Source organism: Prionailurus bengalensis, chromosome A2 (genome assembly GCF_016509475.1).
Source record: "Prionailurus bengalensis isolate Pbe53 chromosome A2, Fcat_Pben_1.1_paternal_pri, whole genome shotgun sequence".
NCBI classification, from domain to species: domain Eukaryota; kingdom Metazoa; phylum Chordata; class Mammalia; order Carnivora; family Felidae; genus Prionailurus; species Prionailurus bengalensis.
Window position 1 is genome coordinate 6,083,364 of NC_057348.1, and position 19,044 is coordinate 6,102,407.

The 19,044-nt window shown below is 57.4% G+C and overlaps 1 protein-coding gene across 2 annotated transcripts; it reads right to left on the bottom strand.

Annotated features, from left to right (window-relative positions):
- Window positions 1–10,100: 10,100 nt before the first annotated feature.
- STXBP2 (syntaxin binding protein 2) lies at window positions 10,101–18,421 on the bottom strand. 2 transcript variants are annotated; one of them, XM_043590215.1, is made up of 19 exons: window positions 18,323–18,418; window positions 17,039–17,088; window positions 16,690–16,771; window positions 16,108–16,184; window positions 15,859–15,937; window positions 15,673–15,776; window positions 15,128–15,276; window positions 14,854–14,938; window positions 14,634–14,764; window positions 14,439–14,546; window positions 14,070–14,127; window positions 13,866–13,931; window positions 13,674–13,754; window positions 13,200–13,338; window positions 12,566–12,675; window positions 11,579–11,674; window positions 10,839–10,924; window positions 10,567–10,724; window positions 10,101–10,243 (listed from the first exon to the last, which is right to left on the bottom strand). In XM_043590215.1, exons 1-19 carry the CDS (start codon window positions 18,357–18,359, stop codon window positions 10,158–10,160), a joined length of 1,782 nt encoding a protein of 593 aa, XP_043446150.1. In that variant the 5' UTR covers window positions 18,360–18,418; the 3' UTR covers window positions 10,101–10,157. The 2 variants fall into 2 exon arrangements, with proteins under 2 accessions (XP_043446150.1, XP_043446151.1); XM_043590216.1 differs by lacking the exon at window positions 10,567–10,724 and having other exon boundaries at window positions 18,323–18,421.
- Window positions 18,422–19,044: the final 623 nt, after the last annotated feature.

Below are 19,044 nucleotides of genomic sequence, written 5' to 3' on the forward strand. Positions count from 1 at the left end.
AAAAAGAAGAAGAACATGGCCCCCAGTGGAAGAATCCAGGGAGGGTTTGTGGAGGAAGAGATGGCTGAGAAGAAATCAGAGGATGAGACAAGTTAAGCAAAAGAACCAGTGAGGGGAGGCTTTCTGGGTGGAAGGAACAGCATGTCCCAAGGCCCTGGGGAAGGACAGGGTGCACCGGCTTTGAGGAACTGAAAGAAAACTAAGGGGCAGGAAGACAGAGAGCTTGGCTGGGATAAGCAATGTCACAGGCTCCCTTCCTTGAAGGGACAGACACAGCTTGGGCACAAGGGTGACTCAGGAGGCAGCAAAAGTCATCGTTTGAGAGTTCTGGTTCTTCAAACCCTTTGGTCTCAGAACCTTTCGGGTAAAAGCTTTTGAGGGGCACAGAAGTAGGCAGCTCTGACTTCAGGTTGGGTGAAAAGCAGGGGGAATATGAGGAACCCCTAGGATTCCTTGGGATCTTAGTTTGAAAACCCTTAGTTAAGTAACAGGAAAGGGCCACAGGCCTTTTCATTGTCTTTAAAGAAAAATAAAATATTTTCGGGACGCTGGGCTGGCTCAGTGGGAAGAGCATTCGACTTTTGATCTCTGGGCTGTGAGTTCCAGCCCCATGTGGGGTGTAGAGATTACTAAAAAAAAAGGCAAAGTTAAAAAAAAAAAAAAAAGAAAAGGGGCACCTGGGTGGCTCAGTGGGCTGAGCATCTGACTCTTGCTTTAGGCTCAGGTCGTGATTTCAAGGTTCATGGGATGAGTCCCTCACCAGACTCTATGCTAATAGCACAGAGCCTGCTTGGGATTCTTCCTCTCTCCCCACCCCTCCCCTACTCATGCATGGGCTCTCTTTCTCTCTATTTCTCTCTCTCCCTCTCAAAATAAATAAATATTAAAAAAGAAAGAAAGAAAGAAAATAGAAGTGCCTGGGTGACTCAGTCGGTTAAATGTCTGACTTCAGCTCAGGTCATGATCTCTGGGTCTGTGAGTTCGAGCCCCGCGTCAGGCTTGCGTCGGGCTCTGGGCTGACAGCTCAGAGCCTGGAGCCTGCTTCAGATTCTGTGTCTCCCTCTCTCTCTCCCCCCCCCCCCAAACACGCTGTCTCTCTGTCTCTCAAAAATAAACGTTTAAAAAAATCTTAAAAAAAGAGAAAATGTTTTCATTATCCCTGACTTCTTTTTTTTAAGTTTATTTATTTTGATAGGGAGCGGCAGAGAGAACTCAAGAGGGGGAGGGGCAGAGAGAGAGGAGGAGAGAGCCCAAATCAAGAGTCAGACACTTAAGCGACCAAGCCACCCCTTTTTACCCACCCCCCAGGTTTCTATCAATGAAACTGAGTTCTAGTGGCCTCGATTTTGCATCAAATGCTATCAAATAAAATTCCAGAGCCAGGCCTTTAAAATGTATAGTATGGCAATCACACACTTTATTGAGGTATGATTTTCTTTAAATAAACCACATCTATCTTAAGCATTCAGTTGGATGCATTTTGCAAACATATATACCTGCAGGCAGCACGAATGTTTTGTTTTTCCCAAGCATTGTCTCTTTGAAAAATAAGGTGTAATTTACATAAAGTAAAATTCATCCTTTTTACTGAGGTCTATGAGTTTCGAACAAACGCATAGAGCTGTGTGATTCAATACCAAATGCGTTTTTCTTTTAATGTTTATTTATTGTTGAGAGAGAGAGAGAGACAGAGTGTGAGCCCGGGAGGGGCAGAGAGAGGGAGACAGAGAATCCGAAGCAGGCTCGGGCTCCGAGCTGTCAGCCCAGGGCCCGATGCGGGGCTGGAACTCACAAGCCATGAGATCATGACCCGAGCTGAAGTCGGACGCTTAACCGACTAAGCCACCCAGGCGCCCCCAACACCAAAGTCTTCTAAGTTAAATGATGGTTGGAAAAAAAGGAGTTTCCCAACCATCTGAAGGAAACCTGTGTCCTGAAGTCTACTGCAGACAGAGAGGATTTTTGTGCCCCGTACAACTCGTTTTCCTGGGTGGGGCAGCAGATCCTGGAAATATTCACAACTGTTAGCGGCTTATGCTCGCCTCGGTTACTGTACATGTGCCCTTGAAGGATTGTTTTGCAGGCACGGAGCCTGGGGAACTGACCTCTAGAAGCAACATGAGCTTCCGGTTGGTTGCTCGCCTCCCTGGGCAACAGACAGCTTGCTGTTCTGGTGACAGAGCTGAGCTGACAGGTGGCTGAGCCAAATCAGGAAAGAATCATTGACACTTGCTTCCTGTCCCGCATGAATGACAGGAAAGTAAAAGCCTCGGAAGGCTGCCCGATTTCTTTAAGCGAGAGCTGGCGAGCCTGGCTTCATTTATAAACACTTCTGACCTGGTGGGGGAGGGGTGGGGCCGGCGGGGAGTCTGCAGGGCAGAAGGGGGAGTCTAAGCAGCGGCCAGCAAACAGCACAGGTTTGGAGACGATAAGCTGTGGGCTCTGGCAGGAGCTGACCGGGCCAGGCTGTCCCCTGGGGCAAGGAACAGAGTCTGGAGGCCGGGTGGTAAAGATCGTGAAGCTTTCCAGTGTTAACTCCCTGAGATTTTCCTTTGCAGAGACCTACTCCTGCCTCCCAGCGTCCCTGGCTCGGTTCCTTGGGCCTGTTGCCTCCTTCCGGAATATTTTCCATCGTGGAGTCTCCTCAGGGTGCTCTGAGGTGATCCCATCTACTGTTTGTGGAGAAATTTACACATGTGACCACCATCCTGTCAGGCAGATGAGGTTATTATCTCGACAAAAGGGGTTGTTCAGGCTCAGAGAGGCTAAGTGATTTGCCTGAGGTCACACAGCAAGTTGTCCCCACTTTCCTTAAAAAATAAAAAGAAGGGTAGGGGCCCCTGGGCGGCTCAGTCAGTTAAGTGTCTGACTCTTGATTTGGGCTCAGGTCATGATCTCAGGGTCGTGAGATGGAGCCCCGTGTCAGGCTCTGTGCTGAGTGTGGAGCCTGCTTAAGATTCTCTCTCTCCCTCCTACTCCTCCTCTTGCTCGAGCTCTCTCTCTCTCTGTAAAATTTTTTAAAAATAATAACAATTGGGCGCCTGGGTGGTGCAGTCGGTTAAGCGTCCGACTTCAGCCAGGTCACGATCTCGCGGTCCGTGAGTTCGAGCCCCGCGTTGGGCTCTGGGCTGATGGCTCAGAGCCTGGAGCCTGTTTCCGATTCTGTGTCTCCCTCTCTCTCTGCCCCTCCCCCATTCATGCTCTGTCTCTCTGTGTCCCAAAAATAAATAAACGTTGAAAAAAAAATTTTTTTTAATAAAAAAAATAATAATAATAACAGTTAAAAAAAGAGAATATTCCTACAGCTTTTCTTTTTCTGTTAAAGAAATGACAGAAGGGGCGCCTGGGTGGCTCAGTTGGTTGAGTGTCCGACTTCTGCTTAGGTCATGATCTCACAGCCTGTGAGTTCGAGCCCTACATCTGGCTCTGAGCGGTCAGCACAGCTGAGCCTGCTTTGGATTCTGTTTCTCCCTGTCTTTCTGCCCCTCCCCTGCTCACGCTCTGTCTCTCTCTCTTTCAAAAATAAATAAACGTTAAAAAAAAATTAAAAAAAGAAATGACAAATAAAACATCCGTATTTAAAAAGGAATTCAAAGGGGCACCTGGGTGGCTCAGTCGGTTAAGCGTCCAACTTCTGCTCAGGTCATGATCTCGCACTCTGTGAGTTCGAGCCCCGCGTTGGGCTCTGTGCTGACAGCTCAGAGCCCAGAGCCTGCTTCGGATTCTGTGTCTCCCTCTCTCTCTGCCCCACCCCCGCTCATGCTCTGTCTCTCCCTGTCTCAAAAATAAAAATAAAAATTTTTTTGGAATTAAAATATTAAAAAAAATAAAAGGAATTCCAAGAATACAGAAGTTTATAAAATAAATGTCCTCCATATTCCTACTCATGCAGAGTAATCAAAAAATGGGGGTGATTACAGAGCAACCTGCACCCCCCCCCTTCAGCTGAGGAATATGAATATAAGGGGATAGAGGGGAGGTCTCATCTGGCCAGAGCCTCCACACCCCGCCTCCACCACAGCCCCCCGCGCTCCCTACGACTGCCTTCCCAGTTCTCCAAGCAGCCATGTGAAGTTTTGCAAAACGGGAAAACTCACCTGGGTGAAGTCGATCACTTTCAAGGGGGAGATTTCAGGCTCAGATTTGCCCAATGCCAAAGTCTTCCCTTTTAACTAAGGCATGTTCCCACCCAAACCATGGGGAGTGGGGTACATGGACCAGGGAGGGGGTGCGTGGAGAGCAAAGTCAGGGGGGTAGAAAGAGTTTTGTAGAAACTGCCTCCATCCAGCCTGGCTTTTTTAGATTTCACAGATTATTTTTTTTAATTGTTTTTAATATTTATCTATTTTTGAGAGAGAGGGAGAGAGAGCAGGGGAGGGGCAGGGAGAGAGGGAGACACAGAATCTGAAGCGGGCTCCAGGCTCTGAGCTGTCAGCACAGAACCTGACATGGGGCTGGAACTCACAGACCATGAGATCATGACCTGAGCCAAAGTTGGATGCTTAACCAACTGAGCACCCCGGGCGCCCTTCAATCTTTTTTTTTTTTTTTTAGTGCTTATTTATTTTTGACAGAGAGACAGAGACTGAGAGAGAGTGGGGGAGTGGCAGAAAGAGGGAGACAGAGGATCTGAAGCGGGCTCAGTGCTGACAGCTGAGATCCCAATGCGGGGCTTGAACCCATGAACCACAAGATCGTGACCTGAGCTGAAGTCAGATGCTTCATGGACTGAACCACCCAGGCGCCCCTAAAATAGCTTTTATAAGGCAAAGCAACTGAAATGTTAGTTTCATTATGCTCATCGATTCTGGGGCTGTGAAAGATGATCGTTTTGCAAGGTCCTCCAAAAGTCCTAAAAATACAGAAAATTCCTTGACAGCTGTAATCAGGTCATAGAAAGTCCTAAACCATTTTACCTTTTCCTGGCACCCTATGGTTGTGGAAAACGCCTCCCGCTATCTTGTGTAAACGTCATACGCTCATCTGGACGGTGGACAGTTTACCAAAGTAAACAGAGGAGAGTAATAAAGTGCAGTAAATAGTGTCCCATTCTCTAGGAAGGTGGTTTTTTTGTTGTTGTTGTTGTTTTTTAATGTTTGTTTATTTTCAAGAGGGGGAACAGAGGATCCGGAGTGGGCTCTGTGCTGACAGCAGAGAGCCCAGGGCGGGACTCGAACTCACAAACCTGTGAGATCATGCCCTGAGCCGAAGTCAGATGCTTAACCAACTGAGCCACCCACGTGTCCCCCATACAACAATCTTAAAAAAAAAAAAAAAAAACCTCATAGAAAAAAGAACAGATAGGTGGTTGTCAAGGCGGTTCGGGGGGAGGGGTGAAGGTGAAGGTTGTCAAAAGGTCCAAACTTCCATCTAGAAGATGAATAAATTCTGGGGACTACAGTTAACATTACTGTATTGTATATGTATTCTTTTAAGTTTGTTTATTTTTTCCGAGGGGGGAGGGGCGGAGAGAGGGAGAGAGAGAATCCCAAGCAGCCTCAGTGCTGCAAACTGCCTTATAAGAGAATAGATTGTAAAAGTTCTCACCACACACGCGCACACACGCACACACACATTCACACACGGTAACTATGTGTGCGGTTGGATGTGTTAACTAACCTATTACAGAAATCATTTTGCAATACATCCATATATCAAATCACTACCTTGTACACCTTACATTTATACAGTGTTATATGTCAATTACATTTCAGTAAAGTTGGTGGGAGAGAGAGTCCACACATGAGGGAAACCATACAGTGTTTGTCTTGCCCCTTCCGACTCACTAAGCGAGGCTTCACATGGATCTGCAGAACCATCCAGAATGAGGCACCACACAGAGTGACTGCTTCGTACGTGTTGCCTTTCCTTACCATTATTCCATTATTTCCCCAGAATTTCCCCAGCTGCCGCAGGGATTGAGGCTCTGAGTGGTCTCAAAAAGCACTGTGGTCACTAGAGGCAGGGGGTGAGGGGTGGGGGTGGGGGGTGGGGCAGAGCCCCAGCCAGGACCTCCCTGTCCTGTCCTGTCCCCACGGGCACCCCAGCCCTGATGACTCCGTCCGTCTCTGGCCCCCGCTGGAGCAGAAACTTCCCACTCACAAGACAATTTCTTCACTCCAGATGCCTTTTCACAATATTCTTGGCAGCTGTTGGTTAACTTGCGTTTTAAGATTTTGAGTAACTTTAGAACAACAGAAAAGGGAAGCTCGCCTCGCCTCCTCACTGTCTGGGCTCCCGTGGAACAGATATTCTCCTTTGAGGTGCCTCCCTGCCTGGAGGTTTCTTGGCTCACTGAGTCACACTCACTTCCCATTCCTGCTCTGGGGCCACGGAGCCCCTTCCTACCAAGGAAGGCGAAGGCGTGGGGCATTCCTTCCTCTGCCCCTTCCTCTGCGGGGGTCCTGCCTGTCCCCAAGTGGCCACCACCCCTCCTGCCCAGCTGGCAGCTCCAGCGAGCCCTGGAGCCTCACGTTTGCTGTAAATTGAGCAAGTTCGAGACCACAAACCTTTCCCTTCCTTGTATGACTTGGATGAGGTATTATTCTAGAAGAGGCCCCCGGGCACGGCAAGGATGGAGAATTCCCACTCGGTGCATTCCTGATGCTGAGAACCTTAGTCCTCACTTCGTCTGGGGCGGGCCCTCGGACCCTCCAAAGCGCTGATGTTAGCCTATGAAATCCTTTTTTGCTCCCTTTGTGGGGCCCTCCTTCTTAGCCTGCCCAGGGCTGGTCCCCATTAGAGTGTTAAATAATAATAATATTGTATCAATAATGTATTATTATGATGATCATCATTAAGGCAGCCAGAGTTTCCTGGATTCTTCCTAGTTGCTTACAATGTGACCGTCCATCACCCTGAGGTCTGTCTCCACCCTGCTGCCTCCTGGGGATCCTGGGGAGAACACCGAAGACAATGTATCAGGTTGTTACTTTCTGTGGCTTTCTATGTCCAACTAGTTGCGGAGGGAAAGGTCATTTGAGAAGGATCCCAGCTAATTCCAGTGGAAGGATTAATAAGGTTGGAAATAAGCCTCAAGAGATCATGGGTCCAGGCGTTGAGACTTCATAGCAGCTAACACCTTTATGGGGAGAACTGGTGGGGACAAGGGGGCATTTGCCCCACTCCCCCCAACCCACAGATCAATTGAAGCATCATGCCATCATGGATCCCCTGAGAAGGTACAAGTATCCAGCTCCACCAGGGAGAGACGATTCTCACCTACAGCTTAAGCTGATCTAGGCTATTGTGCTAACCACCTGTTGACCGAGGAAACCGCACGGTGGGGATGGTGGGGACAGACGCTAAGGAACAAGTTGCATAGGGTCACGAAGAAGCAGCCAGCCAAATCCAGAATGGGGGCCATTCCCCGGGACAGGAAGACAACCCCAAAATGTCCTAGTTGGGATAAATGTCCTGAGGAGATAAGGCACCGTGACATTTGAGCTAAAACGAGAAGGAGGGAGGGATATGGAGATTGGGGGAAAGAGCATTGTAGACAAAGAGAACAGCAGGTGCAAAGGCCCTGTGGCTGGAACAGCGTGGTGTGTTTGAGAGACAGCAGCACGTCCAGCCTTGCTGTGGCTGAGGGAGCCAGTGGAGTCACGGAGGGACCTTGTTAAAGCAGAGAGAGGGAGGTTGGATAGTATTCCCATAGGAAGGTTTTGAGAAGTCTGAGTAATGCCTGCAGAGGGCTTGGCATGATGCCTGCGACACGGTCAGGGCCTGACACTGCCGGCTGCTGTGGCCCAGAGAGGTCTGTGAATATTTGTTTGAATCAAAATGTCCTTAAGTGGGAGACGTTACAACATCTCCCAGGTACAGATAAGGGGCAGAGGCCGGTGTAAGCAACAGTTTTGTTGCGGCGGGGAAGCACGGAGTCACCGCTGGCTTACTTCTTGTCGTTTCCAGCCAGGGCCACCCAAACTCCAGGCGCAGACTAGAAAGTGCGAAGAAACCGAAAAATTGGGCCACAGCGCCCCCTGGTGCTCGCAGCGCTCACCTGCTTAAGCGACTTCCCCCGGAAAGCGAGTTTAAATATTAAACTGTGAAACTATCTCCCTCCCGCTCCGGCTCGGCCAGTTAAAAGGCTTCCCTGCCGAGGCCTGGCGGGGAGCCGCGCCTCCAGGGCGGGCGTCTCACCGCCACCCCGCACCCCACGCCCTCGACGGACCCTGTGCATCTTCCCGCCCTGGTGGGAGTTTCGTGTAAACCCTAGAAGTAGAACTGCGGGGTCAGAGTGTTCAGCGCTTCTCCAAGGCCCCACCTGCAAAACTGCGTGTGCGATTTTTTCTGGGGGAAAAAATGTCCGTATTTCCCCGAATTATCAAAAGGACAGGGGGACTTAGATCAGGGCCACGTCCTCCAGGGCTGGTGAGGAAGCGTCCTGTGCGTTCTGCCTCTGCCCATGCCTTCCCGGTCCCAGTCTTGGACGGGCCACATCCCGAGGTGATAGAATGGAAATAAGCAACGCTCCACTGGGGGGCGCTGTACCCACCCACCCAGACGCCCTCCCCTGGCACCCCTCCCAGCGGAACCTCTTCACCAGCATTAGATGCGGTCCTCACCTGTCCTGGCTCACATCCCTTCTGTGGTTTCCCACTGCACCAGCAGAGGCCAAATCCTCACCCTGGGCCCCCAGAGGCTCCGTGTGGCTCTCAGATTTTATTACCCCTTAATATCTCTTTTGCTCCGTCTCAATCTCTTGCCTTTGTGTCCAGGTGCCCTCCCTCCCTCCCTTCCCTGACTCCTTTTTTTTTTTTTTTTTTTTTTTTTATGTTTACTTTTGACAGTGTGAGTAGGGGAGGGGTAAGGGGGGGGGGTGCTGGACAGAGGATCCGAAGCGGGCTCCGCGCTGACAGCAGAGAGCCCGACGCGGGGCTCAAACCCACCACCCGTGAGATCACAACCTGAGCCGAAGTCAGACGCTGTACTGACTGAGCCACCCAGGTGCTCCTGACTCATCCTTCCATTCTCAACTCAGACTTCCCCTTCCTCCAGGAAGCCCTTCTTGACTGCCCCCAGACTGGGTGGATTAGGGTATCCTCTGGGCTCCCACAGCCCCCTCTGCTTGCTGTCCACCTGGCTCTGCATCTGTGCCCCAGAGAGAACGGTCACCACGTGTCCTATTCACGCTGTGAGACCCGTTTCTCCTTTCAGCTGAGTGTTACGGGCTGAATTGTATCCGCCCAAAATTCATGTTGAAGTCCTAGCCCCCAGGACCTCAGAACGTGACTGCATTTGGAGACAGAGTCTTTTACGGGATAATTAGGTTAAAATGAGGTCATTAGGGTGGGCCTTAATCCAATATGACTGGTGTCCTTATAAGAGATTAGGACACAGACAAGCAGGTGAATAACCACGTGAGGACACAGGGAGAAGACGGCATCTAGGTATCACTTGTCAAGGTGCGAGGCCTCAGCCGACACCTTGACCTCGGACTTCCAGCCTCCAGAACCACGAGAGAATACATTTCTGGTGTTTAAGTCACCCAGAATGTGGTACTTGGGTATGGTGGCCCTGTCACACTCGTGTACCCTCTGAACACCCTGGGCGGGGGGAGGACGAGGAGCAGAGTTCTAACTCCAGGGTGGGAAGCGGGCACGATTTGCTGTGTGCCGGTCCTCCCGCCGAAGACGACTCTGATCCCAGGAGCTGGAGAAGCCCCCAAGCCTCGTATGGCTCCAGGTCTCAGGAAGACAGTTCCCGGGGGGCGGGGGGTGGGGGGGCAGGATGCAGGGTCCGTTCTGCTTAATAACACTAAGAGTCCCATCAGAGCCGCCAAGAGAACTCTAGTGACAGTGGAGGAACAGCAGCTGTCACACTGTTTTGCTATCAGCTTTCTGGCACCGTCCCTTATCTCCTCTGCAAAGCTGCTGCCGTCACTGGCCCCGATTTTTGGATGCACGGAGAAGCCAGCAGGTCGGCCAAGGAGCCAGTGTTCAAACCGAGCCCAGTCCTTAACCTTGGCCCCGGCTTAAGATGCCATCTGGCGGGACGAGTCCTGGGTCCTGGGTCCTGAGACACAGGTCAGGGAGGCGGGCCCACGGGAGGCTGGCCCAATACAGCTCCCTCGGAAAGAAGGCGAGGTGGGCACTGGCTGGCAGAGAGAAGGGAGGATTTTATTTCTCTGGAAGGGGAGGGGGGAGGGGAGCGGGTCAGGGCAGGGCAATGTCCTCCAGCTTCTGGTCCAGCGTCTTGAGGTCATCCAGGAAGCGGGTTGGAGTGAGGATGTGTGAGGAGCCTGGACAGTAAGGGAGGGTTGGGGTGGGGGGGAGGCACTGTCTCAGGACCCCCAGCTGAGGTCCTTGGGAAAGCAGCCTCTGATTCTGAGGACACAGGGGCCTTTAGAAACACAGGGGTCTGGCCTGCAGGTGACCCCCTCCCTGGGAGGCCCAGCCCCGGCGCCAGCCCCCGGGAAGCTCAGGATACAGGCAGGTTGAAGCCCCGCGTGGGCTCCAGGCTTTGGGGACCCAGCTGGGAGTCCAGCTGTCAGCCCCCCACCTTCCTCCAAGGCACCTAGGAGTCCAGCCCCAGCACCCAGGGACCCCAGTCCCGGCTGCTCACCAATGAGCACCTCCCACTTGCCATCGGTGGCCCTGGTCACCTCATAGGCGGCCCTCATCTCTGACATGGCCACGCCGCCCATGACATAGATGATGAGCCGGGGCCCCGCCCGTGCCTCCAAACCGGCCTTGTTCTTGTGCCAGTGGCCGAAGCGGGCACTGTGCAGGGGGAGGAGGGCAGAGGTCAGTCTCCGGGCAGGAGACTCTCCGCCCGCCCTCACAACCCTCAGCTAACATGGGCGGGGGTGGGGGGGTGTCCCCTGGGGCCCTCACCTGACTGCAGCCTGGGAGCTGGAGGTGGGGGCGGGGTCGGACACAAAGGGCCACAGCTTTCTGTCCAGCCGGTCCTCCACGGCATCCTGGGGGCCACAGAGGGAGCCTCAGGTGATGGGGCCTGGGGTCTGGAGCCCCCCTCCCCCGGGTTTGTTCAGGGGCCAAGATCCTGGCAGACAGGAGCCCCCATCTGTATCTCTAGCCTTTGGGGACCCAGAAGTCTGTATCTGCAGTTCCTTGGGGACCCAGGAGTCCAGGCTCCAGAGTCCATAGAGATGGGAGGGGGAGGCCTGCTGGGCCCCTGAGTGGGGAGAGGTACCAGGTTCCAGAGGAACAGCAGGCAGGAGGCAGGCCCCTTGGCCTGGTCCTTTTTGTTGTTGCTGTTTTGCGCCCCCAGGATGGGCAGGTGGTGGGGAGGGTTAAGGGGGAGCAAGGGGACTTTTGGTGGGGGCAGCAGGGGAAGAGAATAGAGGGGGACACAGGAAGGAGCCAGCGGTTGGACACGAAACGGGGCTCCCCCACAAGGTGCCCATCTGGTCCCAATTACTTGGATGTCGGCTTGGGACACTCCCCTGGCAGAGCAGATCCGATGCCAGAGGGATGCCCATAATGAGGGATATTCCCTTAAGCCCTGAGGCTTAGCACCATGACACGAAGAGGACTGAGCCCCCACCTAGTCAAGGGCAGGACTTGGCGGGGGTGGGGGGGCACAGGGGGAGGTCAGGCCCCACCAGTGGTACCTCCATCACGTCCTTGATGACTGGGGTCCAGCGGGATAACTGATAGGTGGGCTCCAGGCGCTCCCTCCGTTCTAGCCGACTTGAGGTCCCAGAGCCCTACAGGTGGTGGTGGGATGGAGGGGGGAGTGGTGGGACAGTGGGAGGATGGGGGAGAAGGAGGCGGGTCACAGATGGGGCTGGGGCTCGTCTGGCTTGGGGGAAGGGCTGGAGAAAAAGATGGAGAAATGGAACAGAGGAGCAGAGAGACAGGGAAGAAAGAGAGAGAAGGAGAAAGGGGCAGGGAGAGGGAGAAAGAGGGAAGGAAAAGGGAGGGAGGGAGAGGAGAGAAAATGAGAGAGAGAGAGAGAGAAATACGGATGAAATGAGACCAAGCGATGGGGCAGAGAGAAAGACAAGGAGAGGAGGTGGGGATGAGAGGAGGTGGGCACAGGGCGACAGACAGGGGCTGGGAGGGGGATGAGTGACAGGCGAGGGGGACACGAGAGCCTCCCCGGCAGTGGAGGCAGGGTCAGGGAGGCGGGAACACATAGGGCCAGAGGGAGACAGGAGCGGCTGGGCAGGCAGCTGGGCGCAGGAGGCTGCTGAGTGTGTGTTTTGGGTGGGAGGTCGTCCAAGACCTTCAAGAGACGGGGGTCGACCGTGTGCCCTGATCCCAATGCTCGAGACCCTGCTGTCTGCCCACCGGGGCCTCAGGCCACACACCCCACCCCACACCATCACCGGGGCCAAGGTTCTGACTACACCTCGCCGCCCTGCGTATCATGTGACCCAAGGCCGATGACGGCTGTGGGGCCCGCCGGTCCCAGACCTGACCCTGCACAGACCTCTCTGTCCTCCAAGAGCCACACCAAACCCTGTGCCCTGGCCCCGATGATGTGCCCTCCGCCCCCCGGGACCCAGGTTCTGACTCTCACGGGCACCCCCCCCTCCCCATACCCACATTTGCCTCCTGCCCAGTCTCTGACCCACAGCCTGCTCCCGGCATACCCCGGGGTTGGTGACCGTGCCCCCCAGCAGCTCTAGGTTCCGGATGAGGCTGCTGTGTGCCTGCACGTTGGCATGCTGGATCAGCTTGGCCAGATTCTCCTCACTCACACCTGGAGGAAGAGGACGGGGGAGGGAGAGGCTCCTGTGGATGGGATTCTCAGGAGGGGGGGCCGGCTTGGGGAGGGCGGGGGGGACAGAAGGTGGCCATGGGGCTCCTGGGTGGTGGCGGAAGGAGGTCCCCAGACTCTGATGGGGGCATCCTGCATTTGGGGTGGGGGTGGGGTGGTCCTCAGGACCGAGGGAGCCACTGGGGCAGGTGCTAGGAAGATCCCAGAATTCTGGATGGAGATCCCAGAGAGGACAGATGGGGGAACCTCTGGAATTAGTCGAGGGGGCTAAGTTCGGAGGAGTCATAGACGTGGGGGTCCCTGTGTCAGTGGAGCCCTCGTGTCAGTCAAAGTTCCCCTAGGTTAACGGAGGGGGGTTCCCAGGGTCGAGAGGGGTATCGGCGGGGTCCAGTGTGCTTGGGGAGTGGAGGCGGCCCAAGGTCAAGGAAATTATGGGGTAGAGACAATCCCAGGATCATTACAGACCCCAGTGGACGGGGGTGTCCGGGGGCCCTCCCCCAGCCCACCGTTCCGCAGAAGGATGTAGAGCAACAGGGCCCGGATCTTGTCATAGGCTGGCACCGCCGCGTCCAGCAGCACGGGCACGATCAGCTTCATGGCGTCCTTGATCTTCTCACCCTCTGCATCTGAGCCCATGGCCAAGTCCTGCGGGCCGGGGGCGGGGCCAGGGCTGGGACACCCGCAGGGTTCTCGGCAGCACCCTGGGGACCCGCTTCATCCTACTACCGGGTCTCCGAAGATTTCACCCCTGTCCATCAACAGGTCCCGCCCCTCACAAGGCCCCACCTCTCCACAGGCCCCAACCTCGGGTCCTGCCTCTCTATGCACCTGCCCACACCCATGTGCCAGGCCGGCCTCTGCACGGGATCCACCCCTCTCACAGGCCACACCCCCACAAGGCTCCTCCCCTGCAGACCCGGCCCCCTCACGACAGGCCCGCCTCCCCGAGGCCCCGCCCCCTGCCCCAGGCCCTCGCCCACCTGCTCCACAGCGCACAGTTTCTCCACCGAACCCTTGAAGCGCTTCATGCAGTCGTCGGCCAAATGCAGGTGCGTAGAATACTGCGGGGTGGAGGGTGAGGATGTGGGAGTTGGGGGTAACAGGCACTGAGACCCAGCCAGGAGTCTGGCGGCAGGGGGGGAGGGGCCAGGTTCTCCCACCCCCGCGCTCACCTTGTTCAGCTCCTTCTGGTATTGAGGCATCTTTTTCAGGATGTGGGACAGGTCTTTGATGTTGGCCTGGGGACAGGGAGGCCGTGAGGCCCCGCCCTGCCCACCCCAGATCCCACTCCAGACCCCGCAAACAGATTGGGGCCCCGGCCCTCTCTGTGGGGGCAGGGCACTGTCCTGCCCATCCCGACGCAGGCCTGCCCCTACCTTGTCGGTGGTCAGCCTCTTGCTCTCACAGAACGTCTTCAGGAGCTCCGTGACCCTCCTGGCGGTGACAGCGGGCAGGGATGAGGTTGAGGGCTGGCGCCAAGGCTGTGGTTTGACGGCAGTGGGGGGGGGGGGGTCACACAGCCCGGGGGGATGGGAGCCAAGGGACACGCGTCCCTGTACCAGGCCATGTGCCAGCCCACGTTGAGGAGCCCGGTTGAGAGCAGTGGCTCGTAGTGGGGGGGCTCACCCAGAGCCAAAGGCTACGCACCTGGCCCACGACGGGGAGGAGGGGATGGGAGTGGGGACATGGGCGGGGAGCACAGGACAGAGCGGCCCACACCCTCGGCGCCCGCCGCGTGCACGCACTTGGACACGTCGGCGATGTGCATGTGCCGAAGCTCTACCCACAGGTCATCGTCCTCGTCCAGCAGCACAGCTTTCTCGCGGGCCTCACTCAGCCCTGTGGTCTCGTACCTGCGGGACACAGAGGGTCAGGGTGGCTCGCTGAGGGCCAGGGACCCAGGTGGTGACGGGCGGACGGTGTTTCTGGGGTCCGCCCACCTGTACGTGTCCTGTTGGATGTCCAGCAGGTCATAGGCCATGGCCTGGAACGTCAGCTCATGCAGCAGAGGGGACACAGGGTCCGCCGCCCGGTCCACGATTAGTAGCTGTGAGCGGGTTTTTTCAGGGCCCTGGGAAGGGGGTTTGGCAGGGATGAGGACACTGACCCCGTCGCCCTTGGCTGGGGCTTCACCCCCACCTCCCCAGCACACCCTCTCACCTCGCCCAGACTGGGAGTGTCCGCCTTGAAGGCATTCAGCTTGGCCAGGACGGCGTGGGCCAGCTGAGCTGTGTCCTCTGGGCCCCTGGGGGTGGGGTGGGCAGACAGGGGGGCTTAGGCTTGGGGAGGGCCGGGCACATGCTGGAGGTCAAGGATGGGATTAGGGATGGGAGTCGGGGGAGGGTGAGGACCAGGACGGGGGTCAAAAGTGAGGTTCAAGGCTGCACGTGGGATGGGGTCAGGGCCGGGGGTGGCCTCGGGCTGGGGTCCCCACTTGCGGTAGCGGATGGCCGGGTACTCCTGCAGCGTGGCGCACAGTGTGGCAATCTGCTGGGCCAGGGCCTCGATCTGCCGTGCCCGCTCCCCCGCGCGGAAGGGGCAGTAGAGGTTGTAGGTGCTGTGGGGGGCGTCCAGGGAGAACACCTGCGAGGGCACAGGTGCCAGGGCCGCCGCTGTGGGCACACACCTGGCCAGCTCACAGCCTCCAGCACCCGCCGCCCCCTGAGGCTTCCCTGCTCTGCTCTGCCCTGGTGGGGGTGCGGGGTGCGGGGGACAGGCCTGGGGCAGCTTCCAACCAACAGGAGGCGGAGAGATACCCAGCCCCCTCCCCCATGGGCAGGACCCCTCGGAGGTGTGCTCTATGCTGCCCCTTGGGACAGAACTCCAGGCGCCCATGGTGGTAGGAACTCAGTTGCTTTCCTTTGTGACCTGATGTCCCCTTTCCTTGTTTCAGTGTCCGTTTCTGACGGAACGCAGGACGTTTGATCAAGGACTACCCCCCTCCCCGCACCCCCAGCCCTGGACTAGCTTGGGCTGTACCTGGGCCTCGTAGGGGAGGAAGGCCAGGTCGATCTCCTTCAGTGTCTTCACCACCTTTGCTAGGCGGGAGCGGCCCAGCTCACTGAACAGGGGCTCCGGGCAGGCTGGGGTGAGCGAGCGGGGGCATCAGGCCAGAGCGGCCTCTACGCCCCGACACCCCCCCGGCCCCCAGCCCGCGGCACTCACTGTCAGTGAAGAAGACGTGTGCTGCTTTGTAGGTGAAGGTCGGGGTCCCCCGGAAGTCTGCTATCAGGGCCTGCACTGACTGGGGAAGGCAGGACATTGTCCAAGCCTGGCCCTGCCCCCCCTCCGGGCCCCTGCCCCGGCCCCCCAGCCACTGCCTGTCCCCCAACACATGCGCACACACGCACAGAGGCATGTGTACACACACACGCACACACACACACACACACACACACTAGCTCGCATAGGCACCTTCTCTGTGGGGCTGAGCAAATAAATGGCTTCCAAACTGGGGACGGGTTCTCGCCGTTTGTTAATGTCTTCGACAACTAGTAGAACAGAGAAAGGGACATTGGCATTGGGGCCAGGGTTCACGGAGCGTCTCCGACTCGGGAGAGTTGGACACATGGGCAAGAGGGCTGGATGCTAGGGCAGGGGATGCTGTACTCCCTCGGGCACCTAATGGGGAGGTACCTGCCCATGGGTCACACAGCTAAGAGTTACTGGGCAGGGTTCTGCACGTCTCAGTTCACGGCCAGGCTCCCAGGGATCCCCCACAGAAAGTTACACGCTCCGAGAGGCTCACACTGAGTTCACCCTGGGGTCCTACACGGGGATCCACACACAGGGGGTGCAGAGTCAGGGAGGCTGACCCCTTAGGAGTCGCAGCTGGGGAGTCCTGCACGGGAGGTCCGCCTGCCACAGGCTCCCACACCGAGGAGGGGGAAGGGCTGTCTATGCAGGGTGCTGCGCACTTGGGAGTTCTGAACAACTTTCGGGGATCCAATACTTTAGGTCCCATCTGGGCAGCATGGGGTGGGGGTGTCCACTCACTAGTAATGCCCTCAGCCAGGATGTCTGACATCTTGCAGCAAGAGGACAGGATACGCATGCTCGGGTGGTCCATGATGAGTACCTGTCCGGATGGATGGACAGACGGACTGATGGACAGAGGAGCGGGCAGGAGAGGTTGCGGTGGGGCTGGGGTAGTGTGAGCAGGGCCGGCGGCTGCACGAGCTGGCTGGATGGGAGGACCCAGGACCCCCCACCCACCCCCACCCTGTCCCAGACCCTCCCCCCACCCCCACCCCGGGGGCCAGCAGCCTCCTCCCGGAGTTCTTGTGGGTCCCACAGTCAGGGCCCCCCACAAGGGCCTGGACAAGGCATTCTGCCAACCCCATACCTTCCACTCGCCATCCTTTTTGACACTCCGGATGACTCCGCTCAGAATTTCTGCAGGGGAAGTAGGGTGGGCTCAGAATGCTGGGTTCTCTGGCCCCGACAAGCCCCCGAGCCTTCTGGGCGTGGGGGCTGGGCCTCCACCTCCACTCCTGTTTACTTCTGTCCTCAGTCTTGTGAGGTCACCCCTGGTGTCACCCCCGGTTTACAGGCAGGGAAACACGTTGAGAGAACAAGTGACTAGTCTAAGCACCCGCAGCCCCAAGTGGCTAAGTGGCCACTCGATAAATACACGTCAAATGAACAAATAACTGAGAAGCCAGAGCTCACATACGGTCCACCTCCCTCCAGAGCCGGGATCTCGCCTCCCCATCGACAACCTCGGGTTCTCTGGGTGGGGACGTTGCAGCCAGACCCCCGCCCCACCTCCATCGGTTTCCCTGAAGAACCCCTGGCTCCCTGCTCTGAGACGGGCCTAGCTGTGGTCACCCCATTGCCCGACCTCCAGCCTCAGTTCCCTCATCTGTAAAATGGAACCAATGGTTTCCCCTCTCCGCATTACCCCTGTGCAGAAGGCTCCGATTGTTGCTTGGGGTGCTGGGGTTTGAGCCACAGTCGGCCCTGCCTAGCGGGGGGAGGAGGGAGAAGGGACAGGGCGGCCCCGCCTGCCCACAGGGTCATGTCCACTGTTATCAGGACCGACAGGGCGGAAGGAGCAGGAAGGAGGTGCTGAGGCCGGAACTACCCGAGGTGGGGGAGGGGACGACCTCCACCCCTCTCCCAAGATCCCAGACCCACGCGGCCCAGTCGCCCGAGTCCCCACGCCGCATGAGGATCGTGGGGGACCTGGGGTCCCTCACCCCTGGGCCTGAGCATCGGCCTGACCACGTCCCCTGAGCTCTCACACCACCTGGGGTCGTCGACCAGCGCACCCAGCCCGGCCCCAGTCCAAGAGTCCAGCCCCCCGGACTTTGCCAGGCTCAGAGACGCGGCAGTCTGGGCGTCCAGTTGTGCCCTCTCCCTACCGGCACCCTAGGGGGTCCAGGAGTGCGAGCCCTGGTGCCTGTCTACGGCCACCCCTAGCCCGGTCCCCTTGAGCCCCCGGAGTCCAGCCTCCCAACTTTGTTCCGCTCCGGCACCGGAGAGCGGGGACGCCCCGCAGGACCAAGGTCCCGCCCGCCCCCTCGAGGATCAGGTACTCGACGCCCAGCCCGGCCGCCAGGTCCCCGCCGCCCGAGTCCCAGGGTTCGTGCGCCCCTGGCCCCCGCTCTCCGGGAGACGCACTCACTTTCCCCCACCACCGCCTTCAGCCCCGAGGGCGCCATCTTCCCCCAGGGGCGCCACGGCCGCTTCCGGGTCTGTCCCAAGGTGGGGGCGTGGCCCCGCGCGTCACCCACGTGGACCCCGCCCTGCTGGGCCGGCCCCGCCCCCCCCGCCCCCGGTCCTCGGGGAGGAAGGTGTGTACCTCGCCGAGCCGGCAGGTGTGTCCCCCGCAGACGCGTGTGAAGTCCCTCGAGGGGCACACCCCGACGACGCGCACCGACGTGAGCTCAGACGCACCTTCCCTGCTCGTGTGCGGCGAGAGCGCGGGATCGCCGGGGAGCAACGCTTTAATCCTCCCCAGACACAGCCACCACCCTGCCAGAAGTTTCTCCGTGGTTGACGGATGCTGTGTGCCCAGCCGGCGCCTCGGGGGCCATACACCTGTGACCCACTTGCCTTCCGTCCCCCAGAGTGCAGCAGCTGGCTGGACAGCATTTGATAAAGTCAGGAGGAGGCCTGGAGGGAGGCTTGAGGCTAAGCCAGCACCTACTGTGTGCCAAGGGCCCGTGCCAGAGTCTCACCCAGTCCCCTCAGAAACCCTGACGGGGGGGGGGGGGAGTGCGGTATAGACGGTGAAGCTGCGGCTCAGCAGGGCCCTTACCCAAGGCCACGTGACGAACAGGCCCGCTGGGATCTGAACCCCAGGACTCTGTCCCAGGAGGACTGCCTGTCACATAGCCTGGCCCT